The sequence below is a fragment of the Equus quagga genome, chromosome 10 (genome assembly GCF_021613505.1).
Source record: "Equus quagga isolate Etosha38 chromosome 10, UCLA_HA_Equagga_1.0, whole genome shotgun sequence".
In the NCBI taxonomy this organism is placed as follows: Eukaryota; Metazoa; Chordata; class Mammalia; order Perissodactyla; family Equidae; genus Equus; species Equus quagga.
In genome coordinates this window covers 3,951,465-3,971,834 of record NC_060276.1, presented here as the reverse complement: position 1 = coordinate 3,971,834, position 20,370 = coordinate 3,951,465, and the positions used below count along the sequence as shown (strand labels likewise).

At 47.7% G+C, this 20,370-nt stretch overlaps 1 protein-coding gene across 1 annotated transcript; it reads left to right on the top strand.

The window, feature by feature from the left end:
• Positions 1 to 15,448: 15,448 nt before the first annotated feature.
• Positions 15,449 to 20,158, top strand: GPR50 (G protein-coupled receptor 50). The gene is made up of 2 exons (XM_046672808.1): positions 15,449 to 15,635; positions 18,483 to 20,158. Exons 1-2 carry the CDS (start codon positions 15,449 to 15,451, stop codon positions 20,156 to 20,158), a joined length of 1,863 nt encoding a protein of 620 aa, XP_046528764.1.
• Positions 20,159 to 20,370: the final 212 nt, after the last annotated feature.

The window sequence follows — 20,370 nt, the reverse complement described above, 5'->3', positions numbered from 1 at the left end:
ATGGCCACCTGCGGGACAAAGTGCAGCTGGAAGAGTGGAAACTGACAAAGCAGGGTGAATGAAACCGCCTCCTGGAGTCTATGAAGAAGGGGATGTTGTTAAAGGAGAACCCAAGAGATCATCAGGGCGTGGAGAGGCCAGAGGACGAGAGAGCATTGTGAAGCTGAAAAAAACAGAGACGGAGATTGTCTGAAAGCCTGTACACAGAGCAGGTGGACCGCTGCATTCCCGAATACAGGCGTCTATTCCGGAGGAGGGCAACTTTCCTTGCAGAAAAGTAAAGGGTTTGAGAACTTCCAATTCCAGGGATATGGCAGGCTAGGTTAATTGGGCTAACTCGTCTGCTGAAAACAACTGGAGAAGTTAGATAAAATATATATTTAAAAATCTTAAAAAGCATAAAAGATACAACAACAGAGAAAGGAATTGCCAATCTAAAATCTAAGGGAACATAACTCAGAAAGATGAATGGAATAAATCCTTTGCTCTGAGGGTATTTGCTGATCTTGGCAAACTTGAACTTAGGATTTGACAGCCTCAGGGGCAAGGGAGACAGATGTCAAAGACCAAGACTGGGTCATGGTGAGAAGTTTAATAGGAGATGTTCCTCACAATAAACTAGGACCCCAAAGGACTGTAACCTCAACGTGAGGACAAAATAGAAGTAACTCACCCCTCTCCTAGGTGACAGGAAGGAAAGTTACCTCGGCATTGAGCAGAGCAAGGGAAAGATACCTGAGGAGTTGTAAGCACAAGATGGGCCTCCTGTGTATTTGCAACCCAAATTCACAACACTTGTGTAGTGCATAAAACTCCCAACTTGAATTTAGCTTTAAGTACTCCGAGACCGATAGCGACCTTAATCTCTAGCAGAGATAAAGGGGATCCTCTCTGGAAGAAGGTATTTCATTCTGCACCTCAAGGAATCCCCTCAAATAATTTTCCATGGACGTAGTAAAAAAATAACAAAGAACATAATGAAGCAAGATACCATGAGTGAGAACTAGCAGCGGAGGGAGATAGGAGAGGCCCAGATCCAGAAGGACTTCAGAGAATGAAATCATCAGACAGATATCAGAAAGCAAATATGTTCACTATATTTAAAGAAATAAGATAGAAACAAATTTTTTTTTCCTGGTACAGGTAACCAAAAGCAGTTATCTAGCAGATCTGAGAAACAAAACAAATCTAATTTTTAGAAATTAAAAATACATTATCAGATTGGACAGAGCCAAAGAAAGAATTAGTGAGTATCCAGAATGCAGAATAGGAAGACAAAAGGGATGGAAAACAAGGAAATGAGGCAAAGTGGCATTAATTTGGAGGGAGAAGGTCTAATATACGTTTACTTGGAGTTCCAGAAGGAGGGGAAAGGGAGAGAGAATTGGGCAACTGGCAATATTTAAAGAGGAATTTCCAAGAAATGTTAAAACATAGCAACTTATAGATTCAAGAAGGCCAGTGAAATCCACAAACAGTGAATTAAAAGAAATCTAACTTTCATACATCGTGGTGAAACTGTAATACTCAAAAATATGACAGGAAAAATTTAAAGCAACCAAAGAAGAAAAGAGGTTATTTCAAAGAGTGCCAGTGATATCGATAGCTGACTTCTTAACAGTGAATTTAAAAGATACAAGGCAGTGAAATGTCATCTTCAGTGTGTTCAAAGTAAAAATATTTCCCTCCAACAAAGTTATATCTTAGGGATCAGGGTAAAAAGGCAAAAACTGAGAGAATTTATCACAGGTGATAAGAAAGGAACTTCTAAAGGATGTACTTCAGGCAGAAGGATAGAGATCTGCGAAGGAAAATCTGACTTGTTAGAAGGAATGAAGAACAGGGAAGTATTAAATTTGTGGGTAAAACGAAATGAACATTTACTAACTGAACTGATAATTCTAGGATTTGAGGTAACAGTTAAAATTAAAATACTTGAAAACAGTAATATATAAATTGAGAGGGACTAAATGGAGCTAAAGTGTTCTAAGATCTTTACATCATCTGAGAAGAGGGTAACGGTGCTGATTAATTACAGGCTTCATAAATTAATCATGCATATTGTAATATCTAGATTAAGACTGGAGACTATAATTTTCAATCTGGGAGAAGGAATAAAATGGATTCATAAAAAAGTACTCAATAAATCCAAAGGGAGGCAAGAAAGGGGAGGAAGGAAAACACTGAACACCTGGTACAACCAGAATGGCCAGAACAATATGGCAGTTAACGTCTCTGATGGGAGCGAACTAAACGTTTTAGTTAAAAGACCATGGATACCTGTCTGGACAAAAACAATCCAACTAAATGCTATTTGTAAGAAACACATCTGTAAAAGAAGATACAGAAAGGTTGAAATTTTAAAAAAGTTAAAAAACGCAAAACCATGAAATTACTAAGAGGAAGCTGGTATGGCTATATTACTATCAGACAAAATAGACTTTAAGGCAAAAAGCATATTAGGTACAGGTATAAGTGTTATTTTGTAATGGTAGAAACTTCAATTGACCAAGAAGTTATAACAATTATAAATGTGTTTGCAGCATCCCACATAAAATAGAAGAAGATTGGCACAGATGTGAGTTCAGCGATAATTGTTCTCAAGCAAAAAGAGGAAGATTGGCAACAGATGTTAGCTCAGGGCCACTCTTCCTCACACACACACACACACACACACACACACACACACACATAAGAATTGTGGACTGCAACTAAAGAACTGCTCAGAGTAAAATTTATAGCCTTAAGTGGGTATATTAGAAAGAGAAAAAAGGATAAAATTAATAATCTAGGCTTATATCTCAAAAAATTAGTAAAAGAACAGCAACTTAATCCAAAGAAAGTAGAAGGGATGAAATAATGAAGATATAAACAGACGTTAATGAACTAGAAATCAAGCATGCACTGGAGAGGTCAACCAAGCCAAAATTTGGTTCTTTGAAAGGAATCAGAAAACCAAACTTTGGTGAAGTCGATGCAAAAGAAAAGAAAAAATGTATTGATAATCAATAGTAAGAATGAATAAAATCACATTGTTACAGTTGGGCAGAAATTAAAATGATAATAAGAGGATATTATAAACAACTTTGTGCCAATATGTTTGAAAATATAGACGAAACAGATAAATTCCTAGAAAAAATAACTATCAAAGTTGAATCTAGGAACATGGCAGACTAGGAAGCTCTAGGTTCTCACACCCCCATGGAAACACTAAATAAACAACTAGAAACTGACTAAAATAACTTTATAGGAGCTCTGGAAATCAGTCAGAGATCTACGGAAACCAAGCAAATGCTCAAGCAAGAAAAAGGCACATTTAAAACAGTAGGAAATGTCATGGCATTTTCACTTGCTCTTTTCCCATGGTTTAGGGGAGCAGCAGCCAGTCTCAGTGCCCTTCCATGAAATGGAGAGAGAAGAGTGAACTGAATTTGCAACTTTCTAACCTGGCTGCAAGCTGCTTGAGGGATCGGTCTCTATTTGCCTAACTTGGTGAATTCAACCAAACATTTAAAGAAGAATTAACACCAACCCTCCTCAAACTGTTCCAAAAACTGAAGAGGATAGAACACTTACAAACTCATTCTATGAGGCCAGCATTAACCTGATACCCAAACCAAAGACAATATAAAAAAATAAAATGTCAGATCAATATCCTTTATGAACATCAGTGCAAAAATGGTAAACAACATACTAGCAAATCAAATTCAACAGCACATTAAAATGATTTTACATCATGACCCAATGGAATTTATACCTGGGATGCAAGGATGGTTCAACATATGAAAATCAAACAATGTAATATACCACATTAACAGAATGAAGTGGAAAAAAAATCACATAGTTATTTCATTTGATGCAGAAAAAAACATTTGGCAAAATTCAAGACCCTTTCATGATAGAAACACTCAGTAAACTAGGATCAAAAGGAAACTACCTCAACATAATAAAGGCCATATGTGAAAAGTCCACAGCTAACATCACACTCGATGGTGAAAGATGAAAGATTCTCTAAGACCAAGAACAAGGCAATGATGCCCACTTTCACTACTTCTATTCAATATGGTACTGGAGGTCCTAGTCAGAAAAATTAGGCAAGAAAAAGATATAAAAGGCATCCAAACTAGACAGAAAGAAGTAAAGTTATCTCTGTTTGCAGATGACACGATCTTATAAGTAGAAAACCCTAGAGATACCACAACAAAACTGTCAGAATTCAGTAAAGTTGCAAGGTACGAAATCAACACACAAAAATCAGTTGCATTTCTGTACACTAAGAATGAACAATCCAAAAAGGAAATTAGAAAACAATTCCATTTACAATAGTATTTAAAAGAATAAAATACTTACGAATAAACTTCACTAAGGAGGCAAAAGTTTGACACTGGAAACTACAAAATGTTGCTGAAAGACATTAAAGGCACAAGTAAACGGAAGTAAATCCCATGTTCATGGATAGGAAGACTTTATATTGTTAAGATGTCAATTCTACCCAAGCAATCTATGATTCAATGCAGTCTATATCAAAACTCCAATGACTTTTTTTGCAGAAATGGAAAAATCCACGCTAAAATTTACCTGGAATTTTAAGGGACCCTGAACAGCCAAAATAATCTTGAAAAAGAAGAACAAAGTTGAAGGTCTCACATTTCCTGATTTAAAAACTTACTACAAAACTATGGTAATCTTGACAGTGTGGTACTGACATAAAGACAGATGTATATAGACCAGTGGAATAGAATAGAGAACCCAGAAATAAGCCCTTTCATATATGGTCAACTGATTTTTGACGGGGGTGCCAATGGTGGAAAGGACAGTCTTTTCAACAAATGTTGTTGGAAAAACTGAATATCCACATGCAAAAGAATGAAGTTGGACCCTTACTTTACATCATATACAGATTTAATTCAAAATGATCAAACACCTAAATGTTAAGAGCTAAAACTATAAAACTCTTAGAAGAAAACATTGGAGAAAAGCACCATGACATTGGATTTGGAAATGATTTCTTAGATGTGACACCAAAAGCACAGGCAACGAAAGAAAAATATAGATAATTTGGGCTACATCAAAATTAAAAACTTTTGTGCATCAAATGACACTGTAACAGTACAGTGGCTTCTCAAAAATTAAAAAGAGAATTACCAAATGACCCAGCAATTCCAACTCTGGGTATATACCCAAAAGAATTGAAAGCAAGGACTCAGATATTTGTACACCCATGTTCATAGCAGCATTATTCACAATAGCCAAAAGGTGGAAGCAACCCAAGTGTCCATCAATGGATGAATGGATAAAGAAAATGTGGTATATACATACAATGGAATATTATTCCACCTTGAGAAGGAAGGAGATTCTGACACACGCTACAACATGGAAGACCTTACACTAAGTAAAATAAGCCAGTCATAAAGGGATAAATGCTGTATGATTCCATTTATATGACGTACCTAGAGTAGTCAAATAAATACAGAAAGCAGAATGGTGATTGCCAGGATATGGGGGGAGGGAGGAATGGGGCGTTATTGTTTAACAGGAACAGAGTTTCAGTTTGGGAAGAGGAAAACATTCTGGAGGTGGATGGTGGTGATGGTTGCACAACACTGTGAATGTACTTAATGCCACTGAACTGTCCACTTAAAAATGGCTAAGACAGTAAATTTGATGTTATGTGTATTTTATCACCATTAAAAAGTAGGTATAGCTAAAAAATTGAAATAGAAACCTGAACAATATGATAGTCATAAAAGAAGTTTAGTCAGTAATTAAAACCTTCCATAAAGAAAACTCTAGACCAGATGTATTGCACAAAAAGCGCTACTCAAAGCAGCCCATGAGTAGCTGTTGGAAGGAGAGGCCTTGTTGTCTCGGCAACAAGAAACAGCCCAGCATACTCCCAGTTATATATTACCAACCAACTCCTATTCAAAGGCAAGGTCAAAGGAGAGCTTGAGAGTGTGTTCCAGGTTCCCTCACCCATGTCCCCATATGGGAGCTGTGAACCACAGCTTGCAGTGGAGGAAGGCACTTCAAGCCAAGCCCATCTCTTGGTACAGCTCTTGAGGCACAGCAGCATGACCAGGACCTCAGCGTTTCTCACTGGAGTACCTGGTGCAAAGAAACCTAGATGGAACTAGATTGTCTTCCAGAACCTGCACTAGGTCTGGGCTCCTGCAGCTTCATCTGCCAGCCCAGACACAGGGAAAGCATTTAACTAGCCTATCCCATCCCAGAGTAGATCCTCCCTATCACAATGAAAAGTCATGCTGGCTGGTCACCACATCCCACCGCAAGAGCCTGAGGCTATCCTGACTGAAGCATAGACAAGGGAGGAAGTTAGGGGAAGGAGACGATGCACCTGATGAGAAGGAGGGCGTCCCCTCTCAGAGCCTCCGCTTCCTCATAATTATGCCAACCTCACTGGTTGCTGTGAGGAATAAATGAGGTGAGGCACTGTGCCTGACGTGCAGAGGTCCCTGGTGAAGAGTGGCTGTCGTCATTATCACTGCTACTGTAGGGAGGGCTGCTGAGCTCCCATGTCTCTGGCGAAGGGCTAGGCAGGTCCAGATGTCAGCCTTCTCCAAGACCGCAGAACATGGAGGGGAGAGAGGAGAGGAAAGGAGAGGGCTCGGTGATCCCCTCAAAACCCTTTCCAATCAAATTACTGGAGTTTTCCATTAAAGCCAAAGGGGGAGCTGAGAGGAGGGAAAGTCACACAAAAAAGCTTTTTTGTTATTTTGAGAAAATGAATGTGGCTCAGGGAGAACAGGAACCATACCATGAAAAGAATACTGGCCATGTAAGATAACTTGGATTAGAAAGTGGAACTTTATAAGATATCTGTGTAGCAGAGGACAGAAGCGCAGAACTTCTGGCTGATTGCCCGTAGGCCTTCTGAGATGCAGGGAGGAGAGAGGCTTCTTTTTTAAAAAATTGTTTTATTGAGGTCATATTGCCTTATAACATTGTGTAATTTCAGGTGTACATTATTATATGTCTGTTTCCATATAGACTGCATCGTGTTCACCACCAATAGTCTAATTTTTAGGGGGGCTTCTTTGTAACCCCCACTCCATCAGGTGCCCCTCAGATCAGAGGCTTGCAGGCCAGGCAGAAGGGGAAGCCCCAGAAAATGCCTATGGTTTCTATTCCAAATGGGAGCTCAGTGGGGCCAGTTGTCACTGGAATATAGTAATTTGTTCAATCTGATTCCCTTGGGCTTTAAGTCCTGCAAACTGATGCTGGCCTCAGCAAAGAAAAAACAGAAGAGAAGTACCTGTGTGGTCTTGGAGTCTTTTTGACTTGGGCTAGTGTGGGCTTGTTTTCTCACTTGTCTCCTTCTACAGAAAATTCCAATGGTTTCCTTTAGTGACTCTACAGCCAAATGAATGACCCTGTTAGGATGTTTCTTGCAGTTCATCCTTGTGCTTCTTTAATATTCCAGACAGCCACGCCCTCTACGCGCTCTCCTCTCCCGTTCTAGTCACACCTAGCTTGAGGAGGTAGTGCCTGCACAGGGCTCACCATTCCCCGCCTTTCACCTCCGCACCTCCCTCCGCCTGGGATGGATACAGAAGTAACATCAGACAGTCCTGACCTCACCCACTGGCTAAGACGACAAAACTAAATAAAAGTAACATTTTTTCTGACTGCTTGCTGATTGTAACATCATGTAAAAATAGCCAGATGGGGATTCATCAAATTTGGAGGTAGCTTTGCGATGATCTGACTTAGAATATAGGTTACACGGTATACACAAAATTCCTTTGGGAGAGTCCTGGAAAGGACCCCAAAAAGCTAAGTGTTCCAGGGCAGCTGAAACTGAGGCTCTCAGAGAGGCTTACCATCATCTTTAACATGCCAGCAATAGAAAACACACAATGGCTTCAAACACGAGCCCAAGTCAAAACACAGAAGTGTAAATACCTCAAACGACAGGGGTCAATTTGCAGTTAAACTGCTATTCCAGGGGGAAGCTCTACAGTGCTATATGTCTCAGGCGAATGGGTCTCCTGGGTAAACAGAGGAGGCTGGCTAAAGGAAGCAGGAATCACGCACAAGCCAATATCCACCAGCAGCAAGCTGGCAGGGGGATAGCCACAGAGCCAACAGGGCTCCTCCGGTCTTGAATCAATAGCCTCCTCTCCCCAGAGCTGACCAAGCCCCTTGTTGGGGGAAGGGCTGAGAGGGAGAAAGGCAGGCCCTTTACCCACCACTGCCAAGTCCTCGTATTTAACTCATTTAGGATCAGCCAGAGGCTGTGGCCCTCAGTCATGGCATTGCCAGGTAAAATACAGGGTGCCCAGTTAAATTTAAATTTCCAATAAACAATGAATAATTTGTAGTATAAATATGTCCAAATATTGCATGGAACATACTTACACTAAGATTTTATTCGTATTTATTTGAAATTCACTGTTAACTGGGCATCGCATATTTTTATTTGCTAAAACAGGCAAGCCTTCTCAGGCAGGCCATCAGGGGGAGTGTAGCAGCAGGAAGTGGGCATGGTCAGGCCTCTGGGCCCTGGGAGAGCAAAGTAGCCCTGTTTCCAGGAATTGGGCAGATTATTGTCAGGCATTGGACCAGGAACGCCATCATCAGGACTGAGGTACAGGGTAGGATTTAGTCCCAGGGCCAAAGCAAGATTTTATGAACTAGAACAAGTGTATAAAGTCCCAGCAGGACCGTGCCCTCAGGAGCAGACTGGGCACTGCGCCACTGACTGCCAGGTCTGAAGTTCCTTAAACTGCCGGGGCCTGGGTGCGGGATTGGGCTAAGAGCAGCTTTTCTCTAAGAGGAGTCCCTGGGCCACATGCATCAGAATCACCTGGGACGCTTGGGAAACAGGCAGATTCCAGGGCCCCACCCCAGACTTACCAAATCAGAATCTCCATCAGAATGCAGACCTAGAAAGCTACGTTTTCCCTAAGCACTCCTGGCAACCCTGATATGCACTAAATTTGAGAACCAGTGTCCTAGAGCCAGGAACAGTGTGTGCAAGTAATCAGTGAGGCGCAATGGTTAAGGCACAGACTCTGGAGCCAGATCGCCCAAGCTAGACTTCTGGCTCCACCATTTATTATCTGTGCAACCTGGGGTAAGTGACATAACTTCTCTGGGCCTCAGTTTCTTCATCTGTGAAAGAGGGATAATAATTGTGCCTATCTCATAGGGCTATTGTCAGGATCAAATGAGGATGTCCGGGCAAAGCGCTCAGAACAGTGTCTGGCATCTAGGAAGCATACATACACGTTAGCCATTAGTAAACGCTGAGTGGACCCCCTGGGGAGAAAGAGGACCAGTTTGGGCCCTGATGGGTACCCATGTCCTATGTCTTGCAATAGAGTGTGCTAAAGCACAGCTCTCAGGACAAAGGGCTTGTTGCACCAGAAGTCATGAGGATGATTAATAAGAGGGACGGTCTTTAAATGCACGGGTGATCATGCTTGGCTAGAACGAGCGGCTAGGAAAATGGATATTGTTCATTAAGCTCTAATGATCAGGTAAATTGTACAAGAGGAGGAGAGTCCAAGTGTTACTACAAGTAATTAATGTGCTTCTTCTCTCCCTGGCAACCCTCTGGTTTGAACCATCTCACCTGTAGTCTTTATTGGGCACTAAGATCCTGGAAATACTGGCTGCTAATTATTTTGGTGAGCTCCTGATTGCACTAGAGGAAATGGATGTGTCCTGTTGTCTCTAATGACTCAAGCACAGGGAGAAGATCGTGGTTCTAGCCATGATGAATTAAGCCCAGAGGATTTGAAGAGGACGATCATTCTCTTTGTTCATTTAACACATCCGAACAGTGTCTCCAAGTTGGAAAGTAAGTGTGACCAGACACAGTCTGTTTAAGGAAAAAACTAGCACCTGTCCCAAACTGCTCCTGAGTTGGCTGATGTCATGACCTGACTGGCTCCCAGTTCCAGTGACTTGATTCCAACCTAAATCCTTGCTCAGTTCCTTTGAAGCTGCAGCCTTGCCCCTGGAGTCGCAGCCCCGACCCTTGACCCAGAACTGGACCTTCCTCAGGCTGAGCTCACGCAGCCGCCTGCGGACTTCAGGTCTGTCGGGTCTGTCTCCAGACCAGCCATCCTCCATGCTTTCATTCTGACCGATGTCAAGAAATCTGATTGTTCTTCCCGGTGGAAAACACGCAAACTATGTCAGTGCAGCATGTCAGGGGGCAGTGAAAAGGCAAGTCAGTCTGGATGTCCCTTTCCATCTAACACACTGTCACATAACATGGTGGCCTGGGATGCTGGTGAGGGCCCATTGAGTGACTTCTGCCAGGAATTAGAGCCTAGAGGCAGGAGGCCTTGGAGCATGAGCCAGCTGGGAGCAGAATCTCTGATGTCTCAGAGAGCCTCTTTCCTTTATGAAAGTGTAACAAAATAGAGTTTAGACAGAGTATCACAAACTTTCAGAATAAGAATAAGAATAATGCCTAGGGTTGTTGAATGCTTACTCTGTTCTGGATAGTGCTCTAAGTACTTGCATGTGTTATATTGTTTAACTCTCCCATCAACCCTATGATGAGACACTATGATTGTCTGCATTGTGTATCTGAGGAAATGGAAACACAGAGAGGCTAAGTAACTTGCCCAAGGTCACACAGCTGACCCAGTGGCAGAGCTGTGTTCAAGCTTGTTTTTATTTTCAAGAATTATGCCAAATGCAGTCTCCATTCATCAGGCGTCTCTTCGGTCCTGGGGTAGGAGCAGTGGGAGGAGCAGGGACTGGGAGTGCAAAGCAGCTCTCAGGCTCCTGTGTACTTTCCCATGAAGAGATAAGACAGCCCCAAAGGTTCGAGAACAGATGGAGAGTGGATGGAAACTAGACTTTTGGTGGCGAACATGATGCAGTCTATACAGAAGCTGAAATATAATGATGTACACCTGAAATTTATATAATGTTATAAACCATTGCAGCACCCCCCCCCAAAAAAAGAACAAATGGAGAATGTTCTGCTTGTATTCAAACCAAAGGACATTTTTACTCTTATCGGGGTTGCACCAAATTCTCATTTTGCCACTTTTCATATATTAGAGTGTCAAACAACAGACTAATGTGGTTTCAGCAACCGATCTGGTAACATCAGAGGAGCATTGGCCAGAGAAGGTTGGAATGTTTACTACAGCCACTGGCTGTCCAGCACTCCCTGGGGCAGAGGGGAGGTGTGAGCTGGCACTAAGAGGCCCTCTGCTCATCTATCTTGGGCTAGGGGCTGCCTGGGGCTAAAAGAGAACCCAAAAGGTTCATAGCAGCATTACTCATGATAGCCGAAAAGTGGAAACAACCCAAAGGTTCATTGATGGAGGAACGGATAAACAAAATGTGATCCATCCATACAATGGGATACTACATGGCCATAAAAAGAAATTAAATATTAATACATGCTATGACATGGATGAACATGCAAGACCCTATACTAAGTGAAAGAAGCCAGGCACAAAAGGTCATGATTCCAATTATATGGAATGTCCAGAATGGGAAAATCCATGGAGACACAAATCAGATTAGTGGTTTCTAGGAGCTGGGGAGTTGGAAGGAATGGGGAGTGACTGCTAATGGGTGCAGGGTTTCTTTTTTGGGGTGATGAGAATGTTCTGAAACTAGATAATGGTGATCGTTGTATAACTCCATGAGTGTACAAAAAAACACTGAATTGTATTCTTTAAAAGGGTGAAAATGGTATGTGAATACATCTCAAGAAAAACAATCAAACAAAAAAACCCAGAACTACAACAAAAAGGAGAACACAGAATCTACTCTATCAAGTATCAGAGCAAAACATTGTCTTATGAAGCTGGGCTGTGGGAGAAAGGCCCTGGGCCGAGAGAACCTTGGGCCTGTGTTTAAGTCTGGGCTCCTCCACCAGCCTTGGAATGACCTTGGGCATGTCCTTTCACCTCTCTGTGCCTCAGTTTCCCCATCTGTTAAATGGCATTTTTGCGAGCAAATGTATCCTTGATGGGATTTTGAAAACTCTAAAAAGCTTATTTAAAATTACAATGCACTACTTATAGGCAAGGAATTATTGTAGTACTTGAGGATTGAACAGGTTGCTTAGAAAGTATGGTGAAATGTGACCTCCACAATTGCCGCCATAATCAGAGCTCTGAAGATGCATCACTCTCCTTGGGTAGGCAGAAAAATCACCTGTTTCTGAGCAGAAACTACTTGCTTGCTCTCTCTTACCTTTAAAAAGACTGCCAAGTTGCCAGCTGCCACCCTGGTTGCCAGACCCACCCTGATCTTCAGTTCTTCCAAAGATGAGAAATGCAGAGGCCAAGATGAAAGAAATGTTTTTGAATCAGCAAGAAAAGGGAAAAAAATCTTTGAGTATCTACCTTCTATACAGAATACCCCTGGCACCACTTCTGCCTGGGATGCCCCAAGCTCTCACTGCTGGGAGCCCTTTGGGAGACTGGGTAGTCTCTCTCCCCTCGTAAGTGACCTAGGGGACAGGACCACATGGGGACCTGGCTGGGTTCTAGGACCGCAAACCCTCTATACAATTCCCGGGCCACTGCCCATTGCTCTATTGTCCTTCCCAATCTGCATGTAGGTTTCCAGGGGTCTCCTGGGATCCCCAGGAATGTCCTAGGTCTCCCCTAGTTTGACTCCATACCTTGACAACTTTAAAATCCCAGATAAAGTGTTTCTCTCCACCCTCAGTTATTAGGGCTTCCTAGTAGGCCTTTTAGAAAGGTAATTAAAAATTCTTTGGAAGCTTACATAAACCCTATGCACTGCACTCTACCCAATGAAGTGCTCGCCTCTCAACTATTCCAAAGTAATCAACCTAGTGCATGAGTCTTATCCTGACCTTGCAAATCCCGACTGGTTTTCTCCCTCATATGTATCCAGATAACAGATTCAATATCCATTTATTCTCCTTAGGACTGGGACTTTGTTTGGAATCTTTATTAAGATAGTTCATAAAAGTAAGAAAATTAATTTAATCAGATGCAGAATCCCCCCTCCCGCCTAGATTATTAAAATAGTTGCCTCTCCCACTTGCATAGTATTGAAAAATCCAGGTCCCACTAAGGGGTCAAGCAGTGTCCCGCCAGGGGCAGGGGCCAGGGGATCAGCTCACCCTCTCTCCTGCCCCTCCTTAGTCGCAGGGAAGGCCAGGTCACATCCACAGAGAATCCACCAGCTCTGGGGCCACCTCAGCTCAGCAGTACAGTGCGCTGGAGTATAGCAATGCCTGAAATAACAGTTTGCCAGTTCTCAGGATTATTGGGGGGCGGGGGGCAGGCACGGAAGGCTCCAGTGTCTTAAGTCACTAGGATGCTTGTTCAGTTTTTTTTCTTGAAATTTTTGTTTATTTGAATTAAAAACCGCTTCTTGCCACAAGTAAAAGGATCCAAACCCTCGGGGAACCAGCGTGAGCAGCCTGATGTGGACGAACTGCTCCACAGCGTGGACGGGCTTTTGGCTGCTGGCCTCTCTTCGGGGCTCACCGTTGCCTCGGGAGGATGGCCGGTTCCTGGTCTGGGTTTATGGATAAATCCTGGCGAAGTCCAGACCTGAGAGCGCGCGGCCCGGGTTTCCAGCCAGCGAGGAGCAGTGAGATAATGAACGTGAAAAGGCTTCAGGCGGGAGATTGTTACCGGTGGGAACTCCCTTCTCAGCAGCGAGCGCGCAGGAGGCGGGTGGGGGTCACCTTCAAACAAGGGGACGCATTCCTACTTTGTGCTTTTCAGAAAGTGCGAGCAATCTTGATTTTCAGCCGTGTCTGCCTTTCCGTTAAAGGTCCCTGAATGTTGAAGTCCCTCGTGGAACCCGCCCCCAGCCCCCACCCGCTGTGCCCACCCCTCTCCGCGCGGGTCAGGAGGGCCGTTGTGTCCAGACGGTGGCGCTCCCGAATAGTGCAACCCCCTCTCCCCCACCGCAGCAAGAAGGTTAGTCTGGGACAAGTTTCAAGGTGTTTTCTGAAATTTTCTGCGAGGTTTCTTAACAAGAGCCATAACTTTTAGTAGCAGGCAAAAATCCACTCCCGTGACCAAAGGTCTTGAGGGAGTGAGTATCAGAATCGCGCCCCTTTAGTTTAGCCTGAACCATTCGGATTTCCCTTGGCCCGCGCGCTGCGAGAGCCTGGGCGCACGACAGGGAACCTTGACGCCTGGGGAGGGGCACCCGCGGGGCTAGGGGCGGCCCAACCCGCACGAGGTCGAAATGAGACCCCCGGTAGAGGATGGCAAGGGAGAAGGACCGAGATGAGTTGTGCCTGGTGCCCGGGGCGCTGGTCTGCGGGCGGTTTCTTGGCTGCGCCTCCCAGCACCTCCAAGCCCATCCCGCTGCTGCGGCGCAGCTCTCTGAGCCTGCCTGAGCGCCCCACTCCACTCTGCAGAGCGTGCGGAGCACCTCAAGAAGGGGCAAGAGCTGGAGCCACTCGCCCCGGTTTCTTTGAAGCGCGGCGGCCCAAGAGAAAGGCTTTCTTGCCGGTCTTACTTTTTCCCTAAGCAGCCCTCGAGTTCCCGCAGCCAGGGTACCCGGCAGCAGGGAAGGGGATAAGCTCTCGCTATCTCGGCCCCAAAGTTGGGGACGACGGGCCATCAGCTACCTCCCCTCGCTCCCAGAATGCAGACTCGCTCCCCGCTCCCAGAGCCGGACGCAGGGGACATCTCCTTATGGAGAGCACAAGTCCCGACTGGACTGAAGGGCCACTCGCCGCTGCGGCTAAGGGAGCCAACCGGCTCCTGACAGGCACCGGAGCGGGGATAAGTTCCTTAGAGACAGGGGAACCCAGCTTTGGGATGGAAGCCCCCGGCGGCTCGCCCCTGCTCCCCGTGGGCTGCAGAAGGCTCTGAATAGTCAAATAGCCTCTGAAAGGGCCAGGAGTGGGATGAACCTCTAAAGGGGACTGCAGGGGCGCATATGTATGGTTCGGGGGGCCACTGGCCGCCCCTTACACTCTATTGGGGGTTTCAGACTGACTTGGGTTGGCACTGGACCCCAAGAGGGACCCCCTACCCCTGCTCTGCATTCTACATCTTTTTCCCAGGTGTTTGCGTTCCAGGAGGCAGAGAAAAGAACTTGCTAGAAATGGATGCACAGTGGCTGGTTGTGGGGGTGTAGAAGTGGACTCCAGAGCTTGTCACGAGGCAAGGTACCTGGGGGATAGTGGTGGAGGCGGCTACAGGGGAAGTACATACAAGGCAGTCAGAAGCAAGACTACACCTCGAAGTGGATTTGTCCAGAAGAGTTGGTGATCAAAGCGGGGGTGGTCAGGGAGCCCTGATTGGTCAGGGGGAGGGACTTGGGGTGGGGCTAGAGGCCTCTTGAGGCTTTAAAAGCTCATCGGAGAGGGGCGGGATGCTGTCATTTGCTCTCTGATTCTCGGAAGGGAGGCAGCTGTCCCGGAAGCTCAGAGCAGGTGTTCGCTGTCCGGACCTGGCTGGGGGACCTGGCTGGGAGATCCGGCAGCAACATGAGTCCTACCCTGGCTGTTCCCACCCCATATGGCTGTATTGGCTGTAAGCTGCCACAGCCAGACTACCCACCGGCTGTAATTACCTTTATGTTCTGTTCAATGGTTATCATCATCGTCGTAGACCTGATCGGCAACTCCATGGTCATTTTGGCTGTGACGAAGAACAAGAAGCTCCGAAATTCCGGTAAGCCACCCTTCCTTCTCCCTACCCAGCGTACAGCCACTTGCAACCCCTAGGGTGTTAGTTTGGATGCCCAGAATAGGGAACCTGTGGACAGTGCCCTCACACTGAACGTCCCTGCCTCCCAAGTCCCCGCAAACGTGGGCAGTGATGTTCTGCCGGGGCCCCATAAACTTAGAGCTTCTCCAGGCTGAGGGAGCTCAGAGAATTAGCTTTGGGCGTCCAAGTGCAAAGCCCCAGTTCCCGCGGTGTGCGGCAGACCGCCGAGCCCTGGCCCGTCGGGGACCTGATGCAGAGGGAGCCGGCACCGGAGCGGAGAGTCCGGCAGCCGCCCGGGGACAGCACGCGGAGCCGGACGCCACAGAGGTGGCCGCGCCGAGGCAGCACGGGCCGAATTGACGCGGAGGGAGCGGCAGGGTTGGAGCCGCTCCGGGAAAGTTAAGTTCGCGGTGGCTGCGGCGGCGCTTACCTGAGCGCAGCGCAGCGGCCGCGCCCAAGCCGGGCTGAGCCCCGCCTCGCCGCGGCCCCTGGGGCTCGAGGGCGGCTCCCGGGCAGCTCCCGGGCGGCGGAACGCAGACCCCCGCGCCTGAGTTTGGAGCGGGGCGGTCTGAGTGCGCCGGAGCCGAGCTCCGTCCGCCCGTCCCAGGGCGCACGGCAGAGAGAGGAGAGCGGCGGGCTGGGCGCAGCAGGCGGCGGCAGCGACGGCGGCGGCAGCGGAGATCCCGAAGTCCGTAAGCGGGGTCCTGGGGGTCTCAGGGCGGGCCGGAGGAGAGGTTTGAGAGCCTGGCATCTCAGGGTGGGTGGATAGAAGACTGCAGAACCGGGTGAGGCCGGCGGAAGGGCTGCAGGGGAACTCAGCGGGGGGCGGTGGGGGCCGCAGAGAGACTGCAGACCGCGGGGATCTGGGCTGAGGTGGGGTCCTCGCTGCCGGCCAATGCCAAGAGGAGGGGGCCGGCTGCGAGTGGGGCTGGGGGGAAGCGCGGGAGGATGTAGGGCGCTGCGACCTGCGCCGGGCCCGGGGCGGCAGGCACTGCAAAGCGGCGAGCCCAGTTTGTAGGTTGGGCGGGAGAGGACTCTGGAAGGGAGGCTGAGCAGCGAAGGGGCCCAAAGGCAACGCTCAGGCAGTGGGAGGGAGGGGGCGGCGCCCAGGGTGTCTCGGGCTGCCTGGTCCGAGGGACAGAGGAGGGAGAGGGGCGGCGTCTGAGGGTGTCGGGTACCCATAGGACCCTGACGGGCGGGCTGGCAGGGCGCGGGGAAGAGGAGCTGGCCAGTCTCTGGGGGATTACTTTGCTGGGTCGAGGAATCACAAACACAACACAAGTTTCAGAATGCACTGACGGGCACGCAGGCATTAAAAGTTTTATACTAAACTCTGGTGGGTGTGTCTGATTTCTCCCTGATCCCCTGGAGGCGTGGGGCCGCGCACTTCGACCTCATCTACGCTCCAGCAGTGCAGTCCCAAAGTGCCGAACCCTGGAGCCCCGGGGGCGGGGGTACGGGGGGGGGGGGGGGGGAGGAGGCATCTGTGAAGCCCGTTTTCTTTTCTTTACTTACCTTCCTCCTTCCCGCTTTTCTTCTCCGAATTTATTACTTTGAGGGAAAGCCCTAGAAAGAACCTCTTGGGTAGAAAGCGCTGTGGCCGCGCCTTGGCCGCGCCGGGGGAAGGAGGCAGAAGGAGCTATTCCTTTGCCCTTAATTTTAAAAAGCGCTCGTTTTCTCCTAGTCCAAGTTGAAGTGTAATATTGTGCCAAATTAGCAACGAGGTGTTTCCAAAGAAAGAGGGCTCTGCGCCTGCACTTGGCCTCTACCTTCTTCTTTTTGAAAGGTTTTTACAAAAACGTTCCTACCGCTGCCCTACAAAACAGGAGTGGGGACAGAGTCCCCCTTCACTTTCCTGTTGAGCCCGCAGGCTCCAGTAAAGCTCAGCGCCGGGTCCCGGAGCCCTTGTGCAGGGCGGCGAATGTGCCGGTGTGCGGTTCTGCGCGTGGACCGGCATGAGCAGGCACTTGTGCCAATCCTTGCAGGCATTTTCCTGATTTTTTTCCCTCTGCTTACTATTTCTTTGGTTTCAGACTAAACTATACAGGGTCTGCGTCCCGCCTTCCCTGGGCCCCACGTCCCCTCACTTTTTACTCTTAGGTTACCTGGGAAATGGTAAGTATTTCTCGGGCTAGGTCTTAAATTATTTTCAGATCCCGTTGGGAAAGACTGCTTAAGACAACCACGGCCTCTAATGCCCTGTCTCAGACGCTTCTGTGGACCTGTTTGCCGTATAAATGCAATGCTAGGTTAGAGAAGGCAGAGGGCTAATTTATTTTTCCGCGGTGGGGAGTTTGAGGCTTCCTGACATTCCTCTAGTCTCTCCCCTCCCCCTCCCCCTCCCCCTCTAACCTACTCCCTAAGGACAGCTTCATCTAGCGCACCTCTGCTCCCTCTCCCTTCTCTCCCCATCCCCACTATAGGGAAAAATTTTGCGTTTTGTTTTTGTCTAAAACGGTGGCACCGCGTGGGTCCATGTGTGAGTGTGAAGCGCCTCTCAAGGGCCTGTTGTGCTTACTGCTCTCTGATGTAAGTTCACGGTCTTTCCCAAAGCAGAGAGGACGTTGTTTGAAGGGAAAAAAGGTGGACAACGAATATGTCCCCCAAACCTGGCTGTGCATCAGAATCACCTGGGACATGCTTGTAAATAAAAATAAAAACACAGCTGTATTTCCTTAAAGGAATTCTAGAATTCTAAATTGTCACGACTCTAGCTGGCTTTTTCCTCCAGCTTAAATTTGTAGATTTCCAAAATTAACCATTTATTCTTCTCTGTCTTTCCCCCTCTCCCTCCTCCGATCTCTTTTTCAGGCAACATCTTTGTGGTTAGCCTCTCTGTGGCCGATATGCTGGTGGCCGTCTACCCCTACCCTCTGATGCTGCACGCCATGGCCATTGGGGGCTGGGATCTGAGCCAGTTCCAGTGCCAGATGGTTGGATTCATCACAGGGCTGAGTGTGGTCGGCTCTATCTTCAATATTGTGGCAATTGCCATCAACCGTTACTGCTACATCTGTCACAGCCTGCAGTATGAGCGGGTCTTCAGTGTGCGCAATACCTGCATTTACCTGGTAGTCACCTGGATCATGACCATCCTGGCTGTCCTGCCCAACATGTACATTGGCACCATCGAGTATGATCCTCGCACCTACACCTGCATCTTCAACTATCTGAACAACCCTGTCTTTGCTGTGACCATCGTCTGCATCCACTTCGTCCTTCCTCTGCTCATAGTGGGTTTCTGCTACGTGAGAATCTGGACCAAAGTGCTGGCAGCCCGTCACCTGGCTGGGCAGAATCCTGACAATGAGCTTGCTGAGGTTCGCAATTTTCTAACCATGTTTGTCATCTTCCTCCTCTTTGCAGTGTGCTGGTGCCCTATCAACGTGCTCACTGTCTTGGTGGCTGTCAGTCCGAAGGAGATGGCAGGCAAGATCCCCAGCTGGCTTTATCTCGCAGCCTACTTCACAGCCTACTTCAACAGCTGCCTCAACGCTGTGATCTATGGGCTCCTCAATGAGAATTTCCGAAGAGAATACTGGACCACCTTCCATGCTATGCGGCACCCTATCCAGTTCATCTCTGGCCTCATCACTGATGTTCGTGAGACTCGGGAGGCCCATGCCCTGGCCCGTGCCCGTGCCCATGCCCGTGACCAAGCCCGAGAACAAGCCCATGAACAAGACCGTGTCCATGCGAGTCCTGCTGTGGAGGAAATTCCAATGAATGTCCGGAATGTTCCACTACCTGGTCATGCTGCAGCTGCGTCTGACTATCCTAAGTCATCCTCTGGCCACTCCAGGTCTGCCTCTGCCCACTGCAAATCTGCCTCTGGCCACCATAAGTCAGTCTTTAGCCACTCCAAGCCTGCCTCTGGCCACCCCAAGCCTGCCTCTGGTCACTCCAAGTCTGCCACTGTCAACCCTAAGTCTGCCTCTGTCTACTTCAAGGCTGACTCTGTCCATTTCAAGCCTGCCTCTGTCCATTTCAAGGCTGACTCTGCCCATTTCCAGCCTGTCTCCAACCACCCTAAGCCTGTCACTGGCCACCACATCCCTGCTGGCAGCCACTCCAAGACTGCCTCCAGCCCCGCCACCAGCTGCTCTAAACCCGCCACTGGCCACACCAAACTTGCTACCAGCCAGCCTGAGCCCACCACTGCTGACTATCCTGAGCCTGCTGCCACCAGCCACTCCGAGCCTGCCATCACCAGCCACTCCGAGCCTGCCGCTGCTGGCCACCCTGAACTTTCTGCCTCCTGCCACCCTGAGACCACCGCTGCTGGCCACCTTGAGTGTGACATCACTGACCTCCCTGAGTCTGCCTCCAGCTCTGCCCCTGGGTCCCCAGAGCCTGCCGCCAGCCCACTAGAGCTTGCCGCTGCCACTGACCTTCTTGACCCCACTGTGGTCACCACTGCCACCAATGGTTACCGTGGGGCTGGGGTTATTGATGCTGAAGCTGATTCTGATGAAATGGCCTTGTGAGAAATGCTCTTGGGGTGGCCAAGCACTGGCCCACTTTCGAGTTTGTTCGGCATATGTAATCCAAAGTGAGATACCTTACTGCATCTACACACAGACAGACACATGCAGATATTGACTCACAGACACAGTGTAAGCTGCATCCACCTTTCAGGTGTACTCCTCCTTTACATAGCATACTGTGAAAAAGTGTGTGTGTGCGCGTGTGTGCTTGC